The sequence below is a fragment of the Typopeltis vanoorti genome, chromosome 11, assembly GCF_054136105.1.
Source record: "Typopeltis vanoorti isolate ZY-2024b chromosome 11, IOZ_Tvanoo_1.0, whole genome shotgun sequence".
NCBI classification, from domain to species: domain Eukaryota; kingdom Metazoa; phylum Arthropoda; class Arachnida; order Uropygi; family Thelyphonidae; genus Typopeltis; species Typopeltis vanoorti.
Genome location: NC_143559.1, coordinates 45,173,398 through 45,196,500, shown reverse-complemented (window position 1 = coordinate 45,196,500; position 23,103 = coordinate 45,173,398). Strand labels below are relative to the sequence as shown.

The window sequence follows — 23,103 nt, the reverse complement described above, 5'->3', positions numbered from 1 at the left end:
AATTAATTGGGACAATCTCTTGATATATGCGGCAAGAGGTTTAATTAACGCCTCTTTAACCCTGCGGAGCTCGCGGCTGATCTGACAGATACATGCAAAATGTTTAATATAAATATTCTTACACAATTCAGTGTATAGCTTGGAGGTCATGAGTAGCTGTGCATTGATGTGCATTTCTATGGTGATGAGTCAAATACTCTGACATTTGTCGCCCGAAATAAGTTGAGCTCCATACAGCTGGAAGCACGTTTCTAATCTACTGTAGAAGGAAACTTCCAAAAGAAAAACATTCCCCATTCTGAAGAATATATATTATAGCGAATTTAACAAATAAAATAAAAGACATTGCTTGCCTGTTTTACGTAAATGAAGTATTTTTTATTGTATAATTAATGAGCCCATTTTGTTTCAGTCTGCTTATAACTAATATATGCACTATGTTATTTTTTTCTAGCCATGTATAGTTCATAAAATAGTTTATGGAACTATCTAATCATAAATGTAATTTCAATTTACACATGAAGAAATACTAAATTTAAATATTCAGCTCACAACTTTCATATTAACGTGTAATAGATATGATGTTTCTTCCCATTTTATTTGAATATATGTATATAATATAGCGGAATAAATTTTTATTCATATAATATATTTGCATATACAGTATAGGTAAACTCTAGAGGTCTATTTATATTTTACAACTATTCAACAAAGTTTCGACATTAGGCCACCAGATGGCGCCACGGGTAACTTACACGGAATTCCATACGTAACTTACTTTAAGCGCCAAAATTTCGGACTTTGTCTCTCGTGAAAAGGGAATAAATTATTGATATATTTACTTAGAAATAGAATAAATGTCTTCAAACTTTAAAGAAATTTCAAGATCTGAAATGCTTTCGCTTTTTTTTTTGAATAAATGCTATGTTTGTAAGATGGTTCGTAATTGAACACACGAGAAGAAACTGGATTTTTACTGCTCTACGAGTTTCATCTTGCTCATGGCACGCTCTATCAGGAGAGAAAACTAAAAAACCGCGATATTCTAATGAGGAAACGCTTACAACATTCAAGCAAATAACAGAACATGAATGTTTGAGAATTTAACAGATATTGTCATGTGAGTAGTATTGTTAAGATTTTCGAAATACATAATACATATATAAATACAACCAATCATGAATTGCATGTTGTTTAATTCGTGAGTGATGTTCTACGTTTACTGTTATGGTATCGTATTGTACATGGTAGCCTAAATGCGAGCTTATTATTATATGACTTCTAAATAGCTGGGGAAATGGAACACAGTTTCATGGAGGCAGAAAAAGAGAAGACTAAAGGTTATAGAAGGCTATAAGGTTATATTATTTTTTCATGGGACAGTGGGTACAGGATTTCCATGCAGTAGTCTATTTCACAGTCGAATGCAACATGTAAATGAGTTCAATTCTCACACCACTCGTTATAAAAAGCATTTAATAACGACGGGATTACTTTTATCTTAAGAATGGCCTGTATTCTTGTGGCATTGATTCAATTACATGTCTATAAATTCATCTGTAATGTTTGCCTGCGATATCACAATGACATCGGCCATTCGTTGCAGATTGAAATCTGGCACGTTACTTATGCGAAGCGCTTGTTCCACCTCATCCCAGAGAAACCCCGTCGGGTTGTGATGTAGGGCTGCGATGGCCACCGAAGTAAAGGAAACTCACTATGCTATTATTGAAACACTTCTTTACGCTATGCGTTTTGTAGTATGGTGGCGAAATGTCTTGTTGCAAGTATCGATTTGGCAATGGTTAAGCTGCCATCGTGAGTGGGTGAATATAATAGGGACGACGTTAAGATAGGTTTTGGAATTCAGGCTGTGTTCAACTAAATCAGGAAATCTAACGTTTTAAAGAAATCATTCCCTATATAGTTACCTCCCACTATTAGACTGAGCTGTTGCAACTTGGCAGGAAGAGTCCAGAACTCATTGCCAGCACATTCTGGTTCTGGTCAGCATGATACAGTACGAGGCTGGTCTGAAAAGCTCTCTGCCTTGACCATAGAAGGCAACACTATCGACAAGATTTTTTTTCTAAATTAGTAAATCTGTCGTCTGTCGTAAGCATCCTTGTGAAATTTCAAGTTATTCTATCAACTAGTTTTTTATACAGTTAATGGAAGCCAAAGTGTTCTCTGTATTCCTTGAAATGGATAAAATTGAGTATCGTGCAGTTATAAAATTCTTTGTAAAAGAAGGTTTAAGGAAAAAAGAAAGTCCTTAGAAGTTCATAAACCTTCATGGGTACTCTTCTCCTACGTTAATTAAGAAATGGGCTGCCGAGTTTAACCGTTGCATTGCCCTTGAAGATAATCCACGTAAAGGACGTCCAAAAAGTGTAACACCAAAAATCATTGATCAAGTGCACGATATGATATTGGATTATCGGCGACTCAAATTACGTGAAATTTCTGAGACTATAGGAATTTCAAAAGAACGTGTAGGATATATTTTGCATGAAGAATTGAAAATGAAAACGCTTTGTGCAAGATGAGATGGGTGTCCCGCTTGCTCACAATAGATCAAAAATGCACTCGCATGAAAATCTCTGAACAGTGCTTGGATCGTTTTAACAAGAATAAAACTAATTTTGTGCGGCGATGTATTACTATGGATGAGATGTGGATTCACTATTACACACCACAATCTAAACAGCAGTCAAAACAGTAGATAGAAACAGGTTGTTCAGTGCCAAAGAAGACAAAGTCATGGCATCGGTGTCATGGCATGGATGCTAAAGGCATGTTTTTTATATCATTCCGGGGAATATCATTCCGATCTTTTAACTAGACTAGATGAAAATATTCGTGAGAAAAGACCCGGTTTGCAGAAGAAAAATCTTTCATAAGGACAATGCACCTGTCCACAAAGGTGTTTTGGTAATTGGAAAATTAAGGGATCTGCACTATGAATTGTTGGAACATCCGCCCTATTTCCCAGGTGTGGCTCATGCTGACTTCTTTCTCTTTCCAAAACTAAAACTCTTCCTCGCTGGTCAAGGTTTTTATTCGAATCAAGAGGTGATTGCAGTTGTAGAGGGGTATTTTGCAGATCTTACTGAGAACCACTACAGGGATGGGATAATGGCGCTGGAATAAATGTATTAGTCTTAAGGGAGAGTATGTTGAAAAATAAAAATAATTTTGAAATTATAAATTCGTGTTTTTATTGTTAGGCCGAGCAGTTTTCAGCCTACTCTCGTACAAACCGAGACTCATAAAACTGTGAAGCTGCACCTTTCTGTTCTTAGTTGACAACATTGGGACCTGGGATGTCGTCTGCTCCTGTACCTTATCCATGACACTGTGCGATGAATTGTACATTCAAGGATAATGATCTGACCACCACTGTTGTACTAACCTGCGATTTAACTGGTTTTGGTCCCCTATCACGTTTCACAGTCCTTGTCATTCATTCTTCTATGACCATTTGTCTTAATGAATTGTTTCTCTCCACAGGACTACCGATGGGTGACTTGAAGTTTTCTAGTCATCTTACACAAGTTTCTTACACAACCCTTAGTACACCCTAAAGATTGTGTGCGAAATGCTCAGAAGAGTAGGTGTCGGTGCAATAATAGCACCAGCACGTCTGGCAACAACAATCATACCATGCTCAAAATCACTTGAGACATGCCTTCACCCATTCTGATACGTCAAGTAGACATAGAAAACAGAACCTTTCGTGGCTACTGATTGCTATTTGTATAGCAATTACCATACTATTACTGGAAATGATGAGGTCCGTTCTAATACGCCGCTTGCTGTGCAAAAATGTATCTCTGGGAGGAATTGATTAATTCTAATGATACTGAAAAATGAATGTTGAGAGAGAGAGAGAGAGAGAGTCATTATTTCGCGATAATCATTCATTCCTTAGACGACACAAGAGTATTAGTAGAGTATTTTCTTTCAAATCTTCAATTGATCTTGTAGGCATGAAGGAAATTATCAACACCTGTTTAGAGTCATTATCTCGAGATAAACAGTAATTACACACAACAATGTTTACCTCTTCAGAAGAATTTTCTTCAAACACTTGAGTAAAACTTGCCGTGAAAAAGTTATAAAAGAAAATTATGTATGAAACATGCATGGAGTGAACAAAATATGAGTTTATTACACTTTTTTATAAAATCTTTATCAAGTAGCTTTATTTTTATCCTCCTACATGTAAAGCTACTTGATAAAGATTTTATAAAAAAGTGTAATAGTCTTATGAATAATTGTCAAGAAAAAATTCAACATAAAATATGAGTTTGTTATTTTAATAATTTCAACAGTTTATTACCTGTTAATTAAATTACATACAGATACTGTAACATTTAGGCAACAATACTACTTCTTATAAGTGGGTCAGTGCAGATTATAATTAAAATCATTTTCAACGAACTGTTCAAACCTATTTTTTTTTTATTTCATATAAGTTTTGAATTTTTATTATGTATTTATGGATTTGATGTTATTATTATTATTATTATTATTATTATTATTATTATTATTATTATTATTATTATTATTATGACAGCGCTGTCTAGGCTTATTGGCACACGGTGATATCTCTGATTTTTATAAAAGGTAGTTCTATAGTTCTAACTCCTGTTTTCAATTTGGTGTTGCAAAGTAATTCTACTTGTAAGGCTGAAGACAGTGATATAGAATTCAGCGCAATCGGCTAAGTAGAATCCAAAATTTGAGTACTGCAAATTGAAGACATAGTGGACTGTGGTCACCAATGAGCGAACAGCAAAGAACGTCTCCATTTGCTCAAGGGAAAAAACTGCCTGAAGGATCTATTGTCTGGTGGAAATCATAACCTGTAAAAAATACCTCAGGAATCTTCATTTTACATGTGCCGGTCTTTCAGAAACAACCTAGCAACGTACATCTAATGCAGAACGCGAGGAATGGAAGTGCCTATACTGCAGGGAGAACAAATAAACACTGCACCCACGGCCGAGTATAAAGTAACAACTCAGCCGCTTATACCGGACGAAGAATCAGACGAAGAACTGAACACTCAAAAAAATACAGATGAGGCCTAATATTTGAACTCACTAAATATACTAGTAGAGTACTAGAAAACGTTTAGAAACTATAAAAGCTCTAAATAGAAATTATAAATAAATATTGTCCAAGAACTCTTTGATAAGCAGAACGAACAAATAACAAACAAATTTAGCGAATGCGAGGATTTTGTTAAATATAATAATTTAGAAGTGGAAGAAGTCTTGCAAACTTGGGATCTAAGAGAATCGGTGATCACAAATAGCAATGGGTATCATAATGTACAGAACTGAACATAAATACTCAGGAAAATATCTCCGATTTATACTGTACGATCTCGATGATGTGTACAATGATGAAAGCACAGGGTTAGAGTGACGAATATCGGCTCTTCCACTCTAACTTCCCCAAAGAATACAAACTCAGTTGTTCCAAAAATGTTAACAGATTTATGCAATAAGTCTTGTGACCTTTTGAGAACGTTATATATAAAAATGAAATTATAAAGAGAGAAAGAGAAATTAAATGGAGGAAAAATCGAAAAAGAGAAGTGTATCTTGAATAATTATGTAGATAATTAGTATTACTTGCTAGAATTGATGATGTCTCCATGCACAGTTATTAAAGTAAAAGAGATATGCAGTAATCTTAAGTAAAAACCACTCTGGGCCTTGCCTTCAGTGACACTTCCACTGCAAACAATTATTGCTAAATAGGAGAAAATATGTGTTTACTTTGTTATCCTGGAGCCAATAACATTTCCTGAAAACAGGAAACTTATGTTAAGAATATTAATGTGCGTTGGCATTCAAAGTCGATAGAACGATAACTCCTGTGATAACAGGTGAAATATATCAAGCAGGTGATTACATGCGTACAGATAAAGTATTACGATTCTGTAAAATTATGAAAATAAAAGAGTACCGATGTCAACAAGTTAGATTATCAATTTTCCAAACTTTATAGAAACTCAGGCAACATTCAACTTTTGACTGTGAGAGAATTATCAATTTTCCTTGGAAGGCATTCGAATTTAGAGTTGATTTGTATCATTTTTTATGTCCTTCAGAGAGGCCTACGAATAGTTTACACATAATTCTAGGCCAGATCCGACTTATAATTTATTCGAATTATAAGTCTGATCTCGTATAATCTTTGTGTGGACATCTTTTTTCAGCCCGTCAAGCAGTTTGTCCTGTTGACATATGTTTACAAATAATCGTTCTTATCAGTTTAAATGCAATTTTTTTAATTGACTCATTTAAATTCTTCAAATAAATCGATGCAAAAATGAAACAGAACAATCAAGTTATTATTTCTTTATTTAGAAGACAATATTTGTATACACTTTTCTAATTCACCTTTAGTAATTTGTGAAATTTATGGACCTTGTTCTACAGAAATAGGTAAACAATCTTGCTCGAAGAAAATTTTACATTAGTAAAGAAATTAAAACAAATAATTAATATTATTAATTAAAGGTCCTTATGTTTAATCAATTCGTTTCTTACTGTATTCTAGATTTATATTTAGTATTTAATTTAGTGATGTTAGAATCTAAATTGTTGTATGAATTTTGTAGAAGTTTTCAATCACGTGACTTATAGATAATTATTGCGATAGCATCCCTCACCCACTCTCATCACATGTAGTACGAGCGACACCCTCCTCATCGGCTTGCTAAAAGCCCCGTGATGAACTATAGATTAGCACTTTTTCCAGCTCAGAATCCAGCCGTAAGGTGTTTATGTAGTACTCAAGACGAAACATGCCCCAAGAGATTTTACGATTAAATAGCAAATAATATTTCTGCAGGCACTTCCTCTTACAGATGTCTGGAAGGAGGACGTATAGCAATAAGTAATACGGCACTCTCTAAGTCATGCTTGAATCTCTCAGGAGCAATGTCCATCAGTCATTCATTAAACTCTATCTATCTATATGTTCACTGGACATCCACAGATGCCGTATGGTCACTCCGATGCTCAGTGATGTGCCACACCAGGCCTCGCCATGTATTCCTGTTGTTTGCTTTTCTGGAGATTTCAACTCTGAACATTAGTTGCTCCACACAAGCTAGCCATCTCATTGATGATCTATCCCTTCCTTTTTCCAGGAACGTTACCTTCTGTTACTGTTCTGAGAAGTCCTCCTTCAATTCTTTCTATGTGTCCGAAATATTTTAACTTTCTTTTGTCAGTATCCTTGAGGAGCCTTAAAGTTCTAAAGATCTTTTCTAACCCCTATTCATTTGTACGCATTTCAGTATATGATATCCTCAACAGCCTTCTCTATCACCACATCTCGGATATCCTTTTCTTATCTGACTTCTTTAGATTCCAAGTCTCACATCCTTAAATCGCTGTTGGAAAAACAACTGCATCCAAAATCCTCAACTTTGTTTCCATGGAGATAGATCCATCCTTCCAGATTTTAGAAAAGTCTCTGACTGTTGTTTTAGCCATTACTAACCTTCTTCTGACATCGGAACAGCAATTCTTCACATTGATAATGGATCCCACGTACTCAAACCTGCTGACTTCCTGAATTCTTTTTCCCTTAAGGTAAACTTTTTTCTCGAGAGCTTCCCTATTTGTATTTCCTTTGAGAACCATAATCTTTGTCTTGCTAGGATTTAGTTGAAGTCGTCTGTTATTACTGATCTTGTTAACTTTGTCAAGAATTAGTCCTAGTTCTTCCATGTCATTACAAAGGAGTATGTATCATCAGCATACCTCAGATTACTGATCAATCTACCTCCTATTCCCTAATTCCTGTATTGAGCTTATCCAATGCTTCACGCATGATGTCCTCCGCATATATACTAAACATGTGAGGAGAAAGTAAACATCCTTGCCTTACTCCTTTTCCAACCTGAAGCCAATCAGTCAAACCAACACCTGTTCTTACTGGGGCTCCTTGCTCTACAAGTTGGCTATCAACCAGATAGCGTGTTGAGGAAAACCCATTCTTTTCATTACTTCCCACATTTTCACATGCTGAACAATTCAAACGCTTTAGAGTAGTCTACGAAACACATTACCAGAGGAAGTCTAAATTCTTTATATTTTTTATGATTTGTCTAAGGCAAAGGATTTGATCTCTGGTGCCCTTACCTTTCCTAAAACCAGCTTATTCCTCAGGCATCTCTGCCTCAACTTTGGCCTCAATCCTATTTAGCGTGATCTTCAATAAACGTTTGCTTGCATGAGATACTAAACTAATAGTTCTCTAGTTGTTTCACGCTTTTATATCTCCTTTCTTATGTAGTGGTATAAAAACAGACTTCTTCCAGTCTCTAGTCCATGATCTTGTCTCCCATATCCTTGTAATCAATCTATGAAACACTCTTATACCTCCATCCCCTGTGGCTTTAATTAACTCTGCTGAGATTTCATCTGCACCTGGTGCCTTATTGCTGTTAAGCTGCTTAACTGCTCTTTCGACTTCATGCCTAAGTGGAGCAGGTTTCAAATCAAAATTTTCCTGGTGACAGCATAATTCTGCCAATATAATATAAATTTGAAAATCTCTTCGCGCCAAAGTGCATCACTTTACACTTACAAACAGCGAAGTGATAGCCATTATTATTTGTCTGCATTTCCAACCGATTCAAATCAGGATCCTTCCCAATATCATTAATGTATAGATGCAACAGTATCACAGTGAATCCATTCTTTTATCCAACTCAACTGTAACGTTATTATAAAATATGAGCAAACTAAAACAAGGTCTTACTTTAGTAAACCATGGTGTTCCTTGCAAAGTATAGTTTTCTTTCAACTCATTTCTATATACGAGTTCTTAACTACTTGTCTAAAATCTTCACCACCTCTCCAATGATATCGATATCTCAGTAGTTATACGCAACAGTTTTTGCACCACTCTTGTACAATGGACCTACAGATACACCTTTCTTTCATTCATATGCAACCTTTCCTTAGCCGAGACTCAAATTATCCATTTATAGGTCAAGGGCATAGCCAATTCAGTTGAATATTCTGTTAGCATCCTTGCTAATATCCCATCTGTCCCTATTGCCGAATTCTTAGCCCGTTATGAGACAGTTGTTGAATCTCATTCTCATGTATCGCTATCTCTTCATCCAATGTATTCATAGCACTGTGCACCACTATTACATACAGCTATGTAATAGTGAGCACTCATTATCTGAATAATCTCATTACACTAGGATACTGTCTTCAATGTATTTTTCCACATTTATTTTTCTCTATTATTTGCAGCTTGATAATAAAACACTTGTGAGTTACCTTTAGCCTGCAATGCCATTTTTTTTTCATTCTTCGATTTAGTTTTCCTTGCATTCTCTTGTAACATCCTTGCTTCTGGTCTTCAATTAAGTGTTTTATTTCTACCCGTAACTTTCAATTAATAAGCTATAATCTCTTCAAATTAATCAAATCTCGACATCACTAGTTTATCCTTATAGATAATTTTTATTTGTACCAAAATTTGTTCTTGTTACTCTGCTTCTTATTAACACATGTAATAAGTATGATGATACGTTCTTTTGTTACATTTTTCTTCAAGAAATAATTTCACTTTCATGACATGCATTGAAAGGAGGAAACATCACTCCTTTCCCGCCAAACTGCAGTTGAGTCAGGAGTTGGAATTACGTCGAGACAATTAACAACATGAAAAGTATATATTACGTGCGTTAATTCCATGTCTCCGGTCTGTTTCCCTTTCTACCTTTTTACATTTCTGTATCAATGTAGGAATACTTTAGAGCTCTGTGCTCATGCGTAAGTTTCCGCTATATATTAAATGGTCTTCTGTCATTAAATTTCCAATCCTCTCCATAGTTTCGCTGATGACAGTGCACGTCATTCTGTTATCTCATTTCATAATCATTCTATTCTTCAAGATATTTATACCCAATGCTTTAACTTTAATAGTCATGCTTATCAAATAGTTTTCTACTAAATAAAATACACCTGAATAGTATTTTTACTCAACATAAGATCTCTCTTAGGTTAACTTATTTCTCTAAACTTTGTTAGCAACACTCTTCTAAATCTGGTATTGGTTACTCGCTCGTAATATTCTTTTCGATAATATTAATATGTAACTGAAATTTAAAAAATAATAATGCTGAAATTTGTATATGAATACACACAGTATACAAATTTTAAAAAAGCAAACTGAACTATTTCTTAAAACATTACACAAAGTATAAAGAAATTAGACAACATAACATCACGAAATGCAACTAATTTAATATTTATTATTTTGTTCATTTTAGTTTCATGTATGCTATGCAATGCTCAATAAATGAATGTGTACGATATAAGTACGATATCGAAATAGAAAAAAAAATTTAATTAAATTCAAATTCAAAATTTTTGCAAAACTGAAAGATTCTGTGAGAGTAGTGAATCTTTATTTTCTTTTAATAGTAGAAAATGTCCACATTATGAATTGCTATTCGTGAAACACTTTTCAAATTTATAAGATGTAATAAACGAACTGTTCTCATAATGATATATCCCAAGATTGATTGTAGAAAAGATTCCTATGTTGCTTCATTCATAACAGCGAAAAAAGTTCATTAGTTATCACAAATCCATCTGTGAGAAACAGATCTAATGTGCAAATGGTTCTTGTCATACACAGAGCAAATTTTAATTTGGGCAGTCGATTTATCCATTTCTCATATCTGCCAAACTACATACCGAGTCGATGTCCGAGATTTAGTTCCTTAAAATAGTATAGTGGCGCCCTCTGTCAGGTTGTGAGATCGTTACTCTGCGAATTACTTCTCGGAAGAATGGAGTTGTATTTTCATTAAAATATTACAAAAAAAAGAAACAACATGTATTTATTATTATAAAATAATAATTAATATTTATTATTTTGTTCATTTTAGTTTCATGTATGCTAAGCAATGCCCAATAAATGAATGTGTATTGATCTACAAACAATACATTAGGTGCATAACATGTGCATATTAATGACAGACGTTGAGACATCATTTAATTCAAAAATGTTCAGTTTTTTTCTTTTTAGTATACTCCGAGGCCATCATCTAAAGGTCGCTTTTTAAATTACAACCGTATAATGTACAAGTATGATGTAATGTCTCTAAAAATGTGAAATTGTTTGAATTTTTCAAATCACTTAATTTTGGAACAAATGCTGCTCTGGGTTACTCTCTTCTCACTAGACATGCTGGCTGTAATTTTGGCACATACGTTACGAAAGGAGTTCCTTCCAGATCAATAGTGGCGCCATCTGTTGGCTTAATATCGAAACGTTGTAAAATAGCTGTAAAATATAAGAATACTTGACGAATTCCAATTTTTTCGCCAGGACATGATCGTTTACCTACAAATATAAATAGGATTATCATTAAAAAGTTGGTTCACTATAATATTTATTTATTTATTTAAAGATAATATAATTTACTTTCTTCTAGATTTATGAATTTCGATTACATCTTTCTAAGCATATTTTAATTTTCTTTTTTTATTTTAATTTTTAATATTTTATATTACAAAATACCTAGTAAGATTTGCTTCATCAGTAGAGTACATCAAAGCCGTATCTGAGCTGATGATTGTTTTTCATTTGCAAGTATTTACATGTGTTTATTTGTGTGTGTGTTTGTTCGTTTACATAGTTTAAAATCCTTGATCTAGAGACCAGACTTCGAACTTTTTTAAGCTGCATTTGGCCTCAATCTAACACTCAACAAAGAAATTTATCTTCCATCTGCAGAAAATCACAAGATGCCATGTCCATAACAGGACCAGAATCCCAGCCTCTTCGTTGGAAAGTGGGTAAGTTAATCACTTAGCCAAATAAAACATTTTTGGTATGCTAGTGAACGAAATTACAGAAACAATAAAGCAGTCCTTTATCACTTAATGTTTGTATGTAGAACAACATACAAACATTACATACAACAATAAAAACCTAAACAAGTAATAACAGTTACCTGCCATCTATAGACTTGACGTCCATAAAATAGTAAAAAATCAACGCTTCATGGCAATCTTGTCAAGCTTTCTTGAAAATAAACATCAAACAGTCTTCATGAAAAAATAAATAAATAAATCCACTAATGCCTTTTTATTCTCTAAGCAAAGCCGTTTCAGCCCTAAATAACTTTTGAAATCTTTCAGAGATAGCTGGCCAAATAAATATCGCTAATTACAAACGGCATTTGGAGAACAGAGGGAAGCAATTGTCGCCATCTCGTGGTCCCTAACACTAACACAATGTATATTATTTGTCTTTTTTTTAATTTACGAGACGAAACATTGGAGTAACCGGGAAAACATCCCTCTAGCCTGTGTCTCAGATCGGCAAACGGTCGAACCTAGAATTTCAGAGATAGATCAAATCATCCCTTAAATAATCAAAACTGGACTGGTTAGCCTAATGGACAGCATATCTACTCTGCAACTAAAATGTTGAGAGCAGATTCGAATCTCTCATATAAAAGAATGCCTCTGACTGCGACTAGACATCTGCTGCTCTTCTACTTCTTTCTGAAGCAGTGAAAACCTAAACAAGTAATAATAGTTATATTCCATCTATAAACTTGACGTCCATAAAATAGTAAAAACTCAAGGCATTCATGGCAATCTTGTCAAGCTTTCTTGAAAATAAACATCAAACAGTCTGCATAAAATGGAAATATTCTGTCAAAAGAATCCGAAATCGCTTAGATTATATTATCTACAAATTCTTCGTATGTTATTTTTCAAGATAATAAGACACACAAGAATCGAAGCTCATTGTGTTCTTGTTGTAATTAATAGCAAAATATTTTATTTTCACGTGATATTATGCATAATGAAATAAACTTAGAATTTTTGTTAACTCATATTCATTTCTAATATTATTTTTCTTATTACCATTCGAAAAGCATTAAATATAGAAATAGGGTGTGTGAAAAAAAACAGAGTAAAAATACCATAGACTGAGTTTAAATGCACATGAACTAAGTGAGTTCATACGACATCCGGAGTATATTGTTATATTTAAAAAAATTAGGCGAATGCATTAAAAAAGAACATTTATTTTTAGAGTAATGTGCTGCACAATTTAATTTCAGTTATGTTGACTGATTACGCTATGCAGAGATAGCGTATAATATCCGTTAATGCCACATATTTTCAAACTGCAATCTAAGTATTAGACTGGCCTCCTGAAAAGTTGCGTAGTTATGGTACTCGGGGAAATTATAATGTACGCTGCTATAGGCTATTTAGAAAAGCATAAAAATTATAAAACTGAAATGGAGAAAAAAACTGTTTAGATTCTCAGAAGCAGCTGCCCGTAAGTAGGAAGTGGTTGTTACTGAAAGCAAGGAAATGCATCCTGAACATTCTTACTTACCCATGGAAAATGGAATCAGATATTCAGGTTTTTCCACTGACTTTCCATCTGAGGAGAGGAATCGGTCTGGAATAAATTCATCTGGTTTTTCCCAGTAATTTGGATCGTGATGGATTGCCCACAAGTTTGCAATTATAATAGTATCTTTTGGAACTGCATAGCCCCCGACTATAGTGTCTTCAGCAGCACTGAAAAATATGTTCATACGTAGTGTTTAAAAATATTCCCTGTTTAAAAATATTTAAAAATAAATATTAAAAAAATTAGGGATAAAATTTTACTTTCAACAACTTCCTGACACCACATTGCTGACATTTCATCTATAGAGTGGATATTGCTTTTATGAACTAATTGCTCTAGTTCATAAAATCTTTTGTACACATTTGTAAAATATGTCCTCCTAGGATTATCAAGAAAAGCAACAAATTGTTAAACTGTCTATCGCTGGATCGTTTGGTTCCAGCGCTATGGCTCAGAACGGTATAGTGGAAGAATAGGGTCTATTTCTAATTATTCAGAAATTCTCTGTTGAATCAACAACCGATTGGATTAGCCCTTACTAAGAAATATTCAGCTTTAGGTAGATATTTATTATGAAGCGGTTATGTTTAGTAACTATTGAAAACTATGGTCACCCATTTTCAAATTCCTAATTCTGTATAGGGAAATGCAAGATAAAAGTGCGAATGTTCGCGAGGAATTCAAATGGCTTAAATCTAGATCAATTTCTATATAATTTTCTGATATATGTATTCTGTAACTTGAGGGATATCTGCTAAACGTTTGTTACTAAAAATGCCAGTTTTCTTGAACTGTATTTCCCATTTCTTAGCTGATTTTATTACTTACCAGTTGATAAAAGAAAGATAGTTAAACTAAAAATATAGTTTCTTTAATAAACAGATATACTTCAGACGATTTCTAATTTCTAGTTTTGGAATCTTGGGAAATTAAGGCAAAGCAAATTTCAAAACCATCAAAACAATCAAAATCTAAAATTGATTCAGAGAAAGATATTTTTCGCTAAAATGTTTATTTTTATTTTTATTTATTTTTGTATTCTATTTTATATCCTTTATATTTAGTATTATTGTACAGGAGGTTTATGTTAACTAAACTATTTATGCTGATGTTCAGATATTTATGTTCACTTGAGACGGTAATATTTTCACTATAAGATATTTGAGAATTAGCCCAATTTGGAACGAATTCAAACGTGCTTGCATTTTTAAAAGCTAATTACATCAGCCAAATCTCCATTCATCAGAAAGTCACCATTCACTGTGAAAACAGAAACCATTATAACAGAAGCTGGCCAAGGCCCATTTCTGAGGCCCTCAATCCTGAGAAAGGGGGTATAGTTCTGTTATCTGATCAGCCCATTTTAATATAGAAACGGATTTTGGAAGTTGTTCCATCTAGAGAGATCGGGGGAATGCGATACCATCTCTCCAACATCATAGTAAAGGATACTCAGTAGAGCCGATGTTCTCGTATGGAACAGAATAATGATCAACGGCCGCACGTCTTCATGTTTTGGATAGGGTACTGTAACTGCGCAGAGGTACTGAAAACAGATCCTCGAATTCTATGTGCGATTTTGTACGAGTGCAATTTTATTTTCTTGCATGACAATGCTGCATTCCGTACGCTAACCATAGAGCTCTAGTGGTTGAGTATCTTAAGTCTGATCTAAACCCTATTTAAAGCCTACAGAACCTGAGTGGGACAGCTTCGTGCTTAGCATTGATAGTCACTGCATCGGTTACTTAATAAGCTAAAGTTTGCTGTGACGGGAAGACTATGACTTGGTGCACAGACTAGAATCTTATGGACAGATTTTTTTATCGAGTCCACCGTTGTCAGTCACTTAGTCGTGAGAGCGCATCATACGCAATATTAATGACCATATTATTTGGCAAACAAGAGGCTTCAGAAAGTTCTGACAGTTTAGTGTTGATTTTTATATTCACAGTGTGGCTGAAATATATATATTCAGAATATCATATGTCAGACCTCTGTATTATTTATTTTTAGTAATCTTTCTATTAATTTCTATTACGTGCACTATCGAATTCATTATTATAATCTATAAAAAAGATAAACATTGTCCTGCATTTCCGAGTTTCTTTCTATTATCCCTCTGATATTGAAACCACCCTTTTTTGTTCCTCTATTTTTGATAATTTCTGGTAATCGTATAGAATTTAGTGGCGCTATCAGTAGTATATGCTAATGAACCGCGGCATAAAAGCAGCGTTTTGGAGTGATTTTCCATTCATGATAGAAAACTTCTTCGATGTGCTGAAAGACCATTTAACTGGAGAATAATTCAGGTGGCGAACCATCGTAAGACTAGAGGCTTGCTAAAGTCATGCAGAAGCAGCTAGATGGTTGCATGTAAATAGTTACGTGGTTCACAGATTGTGGAACCAATTCCAATAATCACAAACAGAATCCCGACCATACATTGAACGACGGTCACGGACTACGACCTCAGTGGGTGACGGATATCTCAGATTATTTACTTGTCAAAACAGGAGTGCTGTCCCGAATCCGTTCAGTGATTTGAACTTGTGTCAGCTACAGGAACATTAGTATCTGCTTCCACTGTGCACAGGACTCATGAAGGTGATTGTGCTAGTAGACGAATAGTCTGGCCAGGCTTTACGTTAACAAGCCCCAAGACCAATAGAGATCGGAACTGTTACAAATGGGTCCCGATTTGCTTACACAGCGATACCAGAGGGTGCTCTGATCTGGAGAGAACCGTGGACACATTATCATCCCTCTACTATACGTGAAGAGGACACTTATAGTGGATGGTTTGGGGAAAGCATCAAGTTTGGTGTACCCATCGACCTGTATGAGATTTCCCATTGAGTCACTTGGGTAATCTCATCCTTTGGACGTCTTGTTTTGACCGTTGTCGTCATCTATCCATTTCTTTCTGAATTAAATTATTTGTCTGCATTGTAAGTGTTTATTTCACATTTCTTATCATGTGATTTTCACCGAATTGCATAAAAATTCATCATACAGTTTTTCAGTTATCGTGTTTTCTATCTTTATTTTTTAATTTACTGAAACCTGTGTATATATAACACTCTCTCTTGATAATTTCCTTTAGACTGGTAAAATATTTATTATTATAAAGCTACAATTTATTATTATATAGCTAAACATCTCAATCAATTAGAAAATGTTTAGGTAATTAAAAATGTCACTCCTTAATCATGCTTTAAAAAATCGAAAAATCTAAATTACGTCAGCGATAGCGATCCATTGTTACCTCGTATAACAGAAACTATACTCTTGTTTATTAACATCCGGGTAATAAAACAAACAACTTACCATCTAGTCAGGGGTAATGACGCAACTGTTTTCCATCTTGATACCTCCAGTAACGTTGAGAACGTGTAAGGAAGCTTCACGCGGTCTTCCCAACAAGGCATCTTTTCCTTCCCTATAGAAGAATCAATTTCTTCCTGCACACGGCGCTGAACCTCCGGATAGGCAGTCATTGTAAAAACAGCCCATAAAAGAGTAGTACTAACAGTTTCTATTCCTGCCATGAATAGTAATAAAACATCCCCGAGCATCATGTTTTCTGAAATTGAAATGATAAATAAATCTGATTATCAGAAAATCTATTATCATAAAACATGATCATGATTCATGAAGCGATAATATAATTATGTAAATTGATATCCCTGCAAATTCCATTTTGTTTTTCACCTTCTTTCCAACTAGGCATTTCAAATTCACAATTTCATTTCATTTCTAAATTTATGAAATTTTCCTCTTCGTTCATTTCTTCTGTTGCTGTCCATTGCAATAATCTCTCTCCATATGGAGAAAAAGAGACGTAGAGCGAATCTCATCCAAGATTTGAGAAATATTTATGACAATGTTTGACACCATCGTAAAGCAAGCTGGATTTATATACAACTTTTCTCCGGCTGGTTTTTTTTTTCAATCTGAATTTCTGATTTTTAAATCTTGCAAAACAAAAAATTCGACCGCAGGACAGACTCAATTAACAGACAACGTATTCATCTCATAGTGTCAGTCGAACCAACATCCCTTAATTCCCTGAAAGGACATCACAAGAAACGATATTCACATCCGATGTTAACAAGTTTTGTCTTGATTCTCGACGATATACACATACAGTGAACACAGCTTAATTACACGCCGACATGTTAAAATGGTATCAATATATATACACGTATATGTATATTGATAACATTTTCACAAGTCGGGTTCTAGTTATGCTATATGTGGGACTTGAGAATGGTGGTTCTTTCTCTTTGAGAATAGTGGTTCTGTAAGCAGCTCACTCTGTCGATCTTGTCAGTGTAACGAGGTTCTGTAGTTTTCCAGTTATAGAGAATCTCGGTGAAATGAGAGCAGTTTGGGAGCTAATAGTGCAGCCCTGACCATTCGGATGTACCTGAATTCTTCCATAAGTGCAATTACTCTGAAGTGTCCTTAAAAGGAAGGTGATACTGATAGAAGTGCAAGAGAAATCAGGTCTCTAGGCCTTCCTTAATGCGTGAGTTGCAGAGTGCTCAGTAAGTTGTCAAACTTGACAACTTACTGAGCATTCCATAGGAATATGGTTGACTTAAATTCCATAGGAATATAGTTGATGATTAGAACTCTTCCTCTGAGTGAAGATGTTGCATGGATAGTATTTCATTTTAGTAGCATTTTCTTGTTTGAAATGGTTGTGCAGTTGTATTTCCTTGAGCAGACTCATTTGGTTGTTATTAAGATGTATCCTTAAGTATTTGTGTCTATCGTTTGACCAAGTGTATTCAATTGGAAATCAGTTCCACAATTCTATTTGTTATCCCCCCCCCCAAGCCAATAGTGTTGTGAAGTTCAGTTTTGTACTTTAGACTTGTGCGTATAGTCTGTATGCTGTGTGGATTACTTTCACGTCTTTCTCATTACGTATTATAATGGTGACGTCAACAGCATATGTTTGGAGAGCACGCGTTTAGCATGGATCCTGTACAGCCTTCAAGAATTTGTTAATAAGATTAACAACCGTCACCAATCGTACCCAGTTCACTCAAACGTGAACTGGATACGAGGGTAAAGGTTGTTGATCAGATTGTATTTCTAGATCTCCTATTACTTCGTCAATCAGATGGTTGACGAAGTAATAGGCCTTCACTTCTTAGTATTCAAAAAGAAAACACATACTGGAATGTACATTCGTCTTCTTTCATATATTCACAATTGTCAGACATCTGGCTCCATGAAGACATTAGAAAATCGAGCACACTCTCTTTGATCCACCGAAGTACTTCTCACTCAAGAAATAAATCATAAGTCCACCTTTCTTACTAATGACTAATGGCTTTATCGAATCATATGTCGACAATATAATTAATACTTATAGAGTATTTTTATTATCTATCTCTCTTCTAAATAGTGATACATAGGTGGTCCGTCGTGTCACCAATTTGCCAGCGGGAATAACTTCAATAAATGTGGGCGTCCTCTTACTGGTTCATTTTGTACTGGCCTTGAGGGAACCCAGTGAAGTCGTAACAAAAACCATGAGTATTTTCTTGATTTGGCTAAGAATTTTCTTCTTCCTTAAATTTTAAATGAACTGCATTTTTTTGTATTTTTATAGTATCTACTTACAATGATTTTCATCTTTTGAAAGAAAGAGTAACTTTATAGAACTAAAATCAAGCTACGTAATCTCTTTAAATTATTGTCTATTTAATTTCAAAATCACTTGCCTGTAAATGAGTTATTTGAGGTCCCTTTGCGTTTTTCGATTTCATTTGTATACATCTGATATGCAGGAATATTAATAGCGTCATTCTTTCGATATTCTTCAAGAAGATCTCTATAAATTTAAATAATATATATTACACTCTTTTATCTGTATATATTCTGTCAAGTCTCCTACTAAAATCTGATGTGAGAAAACTTAGTGGAATGTAAAAAATATTAGATATTTAGTATATTTATTATATCGTAGCAATTACTTAAATTACTAATTCTTAGATCGTAGTACTAATTTGAATACATTTTCCTAATGGTGATTGTGTCGTTTTTTATTACCATTTCTATCAAAAAATATTCTAATTCTATACACACATCCAATGAGTAATTAATTGAACGTCAGATTGTTGAGACTAATTACCTCCAAATTATATTCCCTACATTCGCAATAACGTATTGCGAATTCAATTTATAGACACGTATAAATTGAATAAATTGATTTTTAATGAGTCGCGTTCCACCGTTAGTTATCACTGCACAATATTAGTAACTGGATCAGCAAAACACACGACGAGTTAATTTGAAATTTACTGTGTGACGATATTGTGTAATTTTTAGATTGAGTGTTGCTGTGTGATATTTATGTTTAGAACGCGGTGGTTTGCTTAAATGCTTTAGACAGCATTATTTGAAATTCGTAAATTCGCTGTTTCTTCTTAGTTTCTTCTTCTTAGATGTTGTGGATGTTTATGTGGTGAGACTGAATAAAAGAAAGGAGCTTGGGTGCGTTGCAAGTGAAACGGTTGTCCAGGAAGAATGTGCTAATGTTAAGAAAGCGTTTGACTGATGGCGAAGAAATGATTGAGGTTGGCGATAAGTGTGTGAATAATGGCGGTGAAAAAAAAAGGAGTGCAGGTAAGATTAAAGGTAAGATAGCGAAAGCAAATAATCCGGAAAAAAAATACGCAAGATTTGAAAGTCAATTTGGTGATGTTGAGGCAAGAGACTTAGCCAATGCGGAGTGCAGCGAATGTAAGAGAATTGTAAATATGTATGGAAGAGTGGAATTTTGTGGAAATGTGTGGAAAAGATTCAGAAACTTTGTGGATCTTTTCATTCCTCAAAGTTTTTTGATCTTTTCTTTCTAAAAGTTTGTGGAACGAAAACAGTTTCGGGATAGTAGGAACAAATGACTTGAATTGACTGGAGAAAAAAAGAACAAAGAACAGGCAATGAGTGTGACTCGGCTAGTAATGTTATCAAAAGTGCAATATGAGCAGCAGGGAATGGAACTTGGCCCAACTTGGAAAGAAGACAACATTGTACCATTTTGAGGAAGGTAACAGAATTCAAGAATCAAATTATAGGCCAATCCATGTGTCACCTGTTGTAATTAAAGTGTTGGAGAGGTTAGCAAGAACCAGGTGCCAAACTTGGGTTGAACGGCAGTGGTATTCTCTTTGATGAACATCACGAATTTTCTAACGGTATATCATGTTTTAGTATTTATTACAATAAGGTAACTAACAAATGCTTTGGAAGGGGAAGTTGGATACCACAGTATTACATTTGGATTCTGCAAATGATTTTAATAGATCATCACATGATAAGCTAATAGTTAAACTAGATTCCAACCCATTCCGATAGGTTGGATATTAAATTAGTACTTTGGATTGGAGATTGGCTAACTGATAGGTCTGAGTAAGTTGATGGAGAATCGGTTTCCCAGAAGAGGAAAATCACTAGCTGTGTGCGTCCAGAGTCAGTTTTATGGACATTTACTGTTTAAACTGTATGCTAATTGCATTGCGGAAGATTTGAATGGGAAAATCAATTGTTTGTGTATGATGTAAAGTTGGAAACAACTATGAGGAGTAAGTAGATGTTGTGGCTTAACAAGAGAATTTGAATAGACCGAGTGAACGGATACAGGAGTGGGCATAACAGTTCCAGGTTGCAAAGTACAAGGTTCTAAAATTTGAATAACAAAGATGGGATGACGAGCTTAGTTTACACTTGGTGGGGATATATTAGAGCAGGCGGGGTATATAAGAAATCTGGGTCGTTGGTGGATAGGGATCTAGAGGATAACATTTAGATGACACAGTTCCAAAATTGTAAAGACAACACAACAGATTCTGGAAATGATGTGAGGAGATGGTCGTAAGACGCTTGAGGAGGGCGAAAAGCAGACCGTCCAAAAACTGGACTGAGCTAATATAGCATCCAAAAAGTGCTTGATTTCATCAAATAAAACCCGATATCGTCTGTGAGATTGATTGAAGATGAATTGGGGATTCCAAAATCAACAAGGTCAAAGAAAATGTTGACCAAACTCTAGGTCAACATTTTGACCTAGAGTTTGGGCCTTCATAAATTGAATTCGCGATTTGTTCCCCACAAGGTGACCGACGACCAAAAAATGTATCGAATTGAACACTGCAAGGACCTCAGACTTCCTTGAAATGATCGTTACTAGTGATGAAACGTGGTGTTTTGAGTATGAGCCAGAAACAAAGCGCCAGAGTGCTGAGTGGAGACCACCAGAAGAGGGGCATCCGAAAAAACGTCGCTTGGAGCAGTGAAAAGTAAAGACAATGCTAATTTGTTTCTACGATTTCAATGGCATTATCCACAAAGATTCCGCCTGGCCAAATGGTCAATGGTGAGTTTTACTCGAAGTTTGAAGCGATTGATAGCGAGAAATCGTCGCGTACAGCATGAATATCGTGACGACCGACCGTTCGTCAAAACACACTGTCACTCTTGGAAGTATAACTCGGTTTCCAATGAAACAAATGTCATAAGCAGTTGATACTACACTGATGAAAATTGCCGCTTTCGACAACAAAAAGATACAACAGAATTTCTTCTACTTTCGAAAAGTTCGGTTTCTTTTTGGACAGAGGGTGTATATATACTGAAGTTCAACGTCCTACAACAGCAATTTACTAAACTTGATAGTTTAGAAACAGCATTTATAAAACTGGAAACACTGCCTGATAAAGAGACTATCCCTGTTGCTATAAAAATGTACTTTGAATCCTGAACTCTCCAGTTCAGTTGTGACTAGAGAATTCAGGATTCGAACATCATCATACTCGTATTATTATGCTTTCGTATGTGTCAAATTATGGTAACATAGTAACAATTTATCCTACCTGATATTATCCTCCGCTAATTGAATGACGTTGAACCTTGGAAAACGTTTCGCCAGATAATATATTAAAGGCCTCGTCCAGGGAAAGTACGTAATCAAATCAAAATGCCTGAACATTTCTTGTCCCCTGTTGATGAAGTCGATAAACTTTTCATCCCTCTCGTGAACGTACTCAAGCAGTGGTTCACATATTAACCGAGCTAATATATGTAACATAGTGGTAAACACGTGATCCCTCAAATAACATGGTTGGCCTTTATATTCCTCGAGAATATGAAGGAAATCCGATAATTCTTCCTATAAATAAATTCAAATAAATATTGTAAGCTTAATTGTTTATGTTTGTATCTGAATTATAAGTCTTGGTTCATTTGTTTTTATTTTACGATTTTTAACAATAGAAATAATAAATTACTAGAAAATTAAATACAGGATATATGAAAGGAAGGAATTTTTTTCGGAACATAAGAAAGAAACGTTATCCAACACAACTTCTAAACCTGTATAAATTCCATATCTTCCCAGGTTTTGAATACTGTTCTCATATTTGAGATATTAACCAAACTTCCCTGAAAGTTTCTCTCCGATGACTCTCCGATGATGAAAAATGTATGCACCGTAAGTTCCACATGAAATATTTGGTGTTTTTTTTTTAATTATTATACCATCGTTTTCACTGTTATGAACAGTAGCTTTAAGGTATGGATTTGCGTGATCATTAAGTACTGTGATTGTCCCATCAGATATAACAT

The 23,103-nt window shown here is 34.6% G+C and overlaps 1 protein-coding gene across 1 annotated transcript in view; it reads right to left on the bottom strand.

The window, feature by feature from the left end:
• Positions 1-11,233: 11,233 nt before the first annotated feature.
• LOC150101492 (cytochrome P450 18a1-like) overlaps positions 11,234-23,103 on the bottom strand; it is a 42,754-nt gene continuing 30,884 nt past the window's right edge. Inside the window, exons 4-8 of the mRNA XM_090400811.1 lie at positions 22,461-22,648; positions 19,203-19,312; positions 16,789-17,044; positions 13,435-13,622; positions 11,234-11,412 (exon numbers count right to left, since the gene is read on the bottom strand). Coding sequence (XP_090256937.1) covers positions 11,234-11,412; positions 13,435-13,622; positions 16,789-17,044; positions 19,203-19,312; positions 22,461-22,648 — 921 coding nt within the window. The remainder of the gene's footprint in view (positions 11,413-13,434; positions 13,623-16,788; positions 17,045-19,202; positions 19,313-22,460; positions 22,649-23,103) is intronic.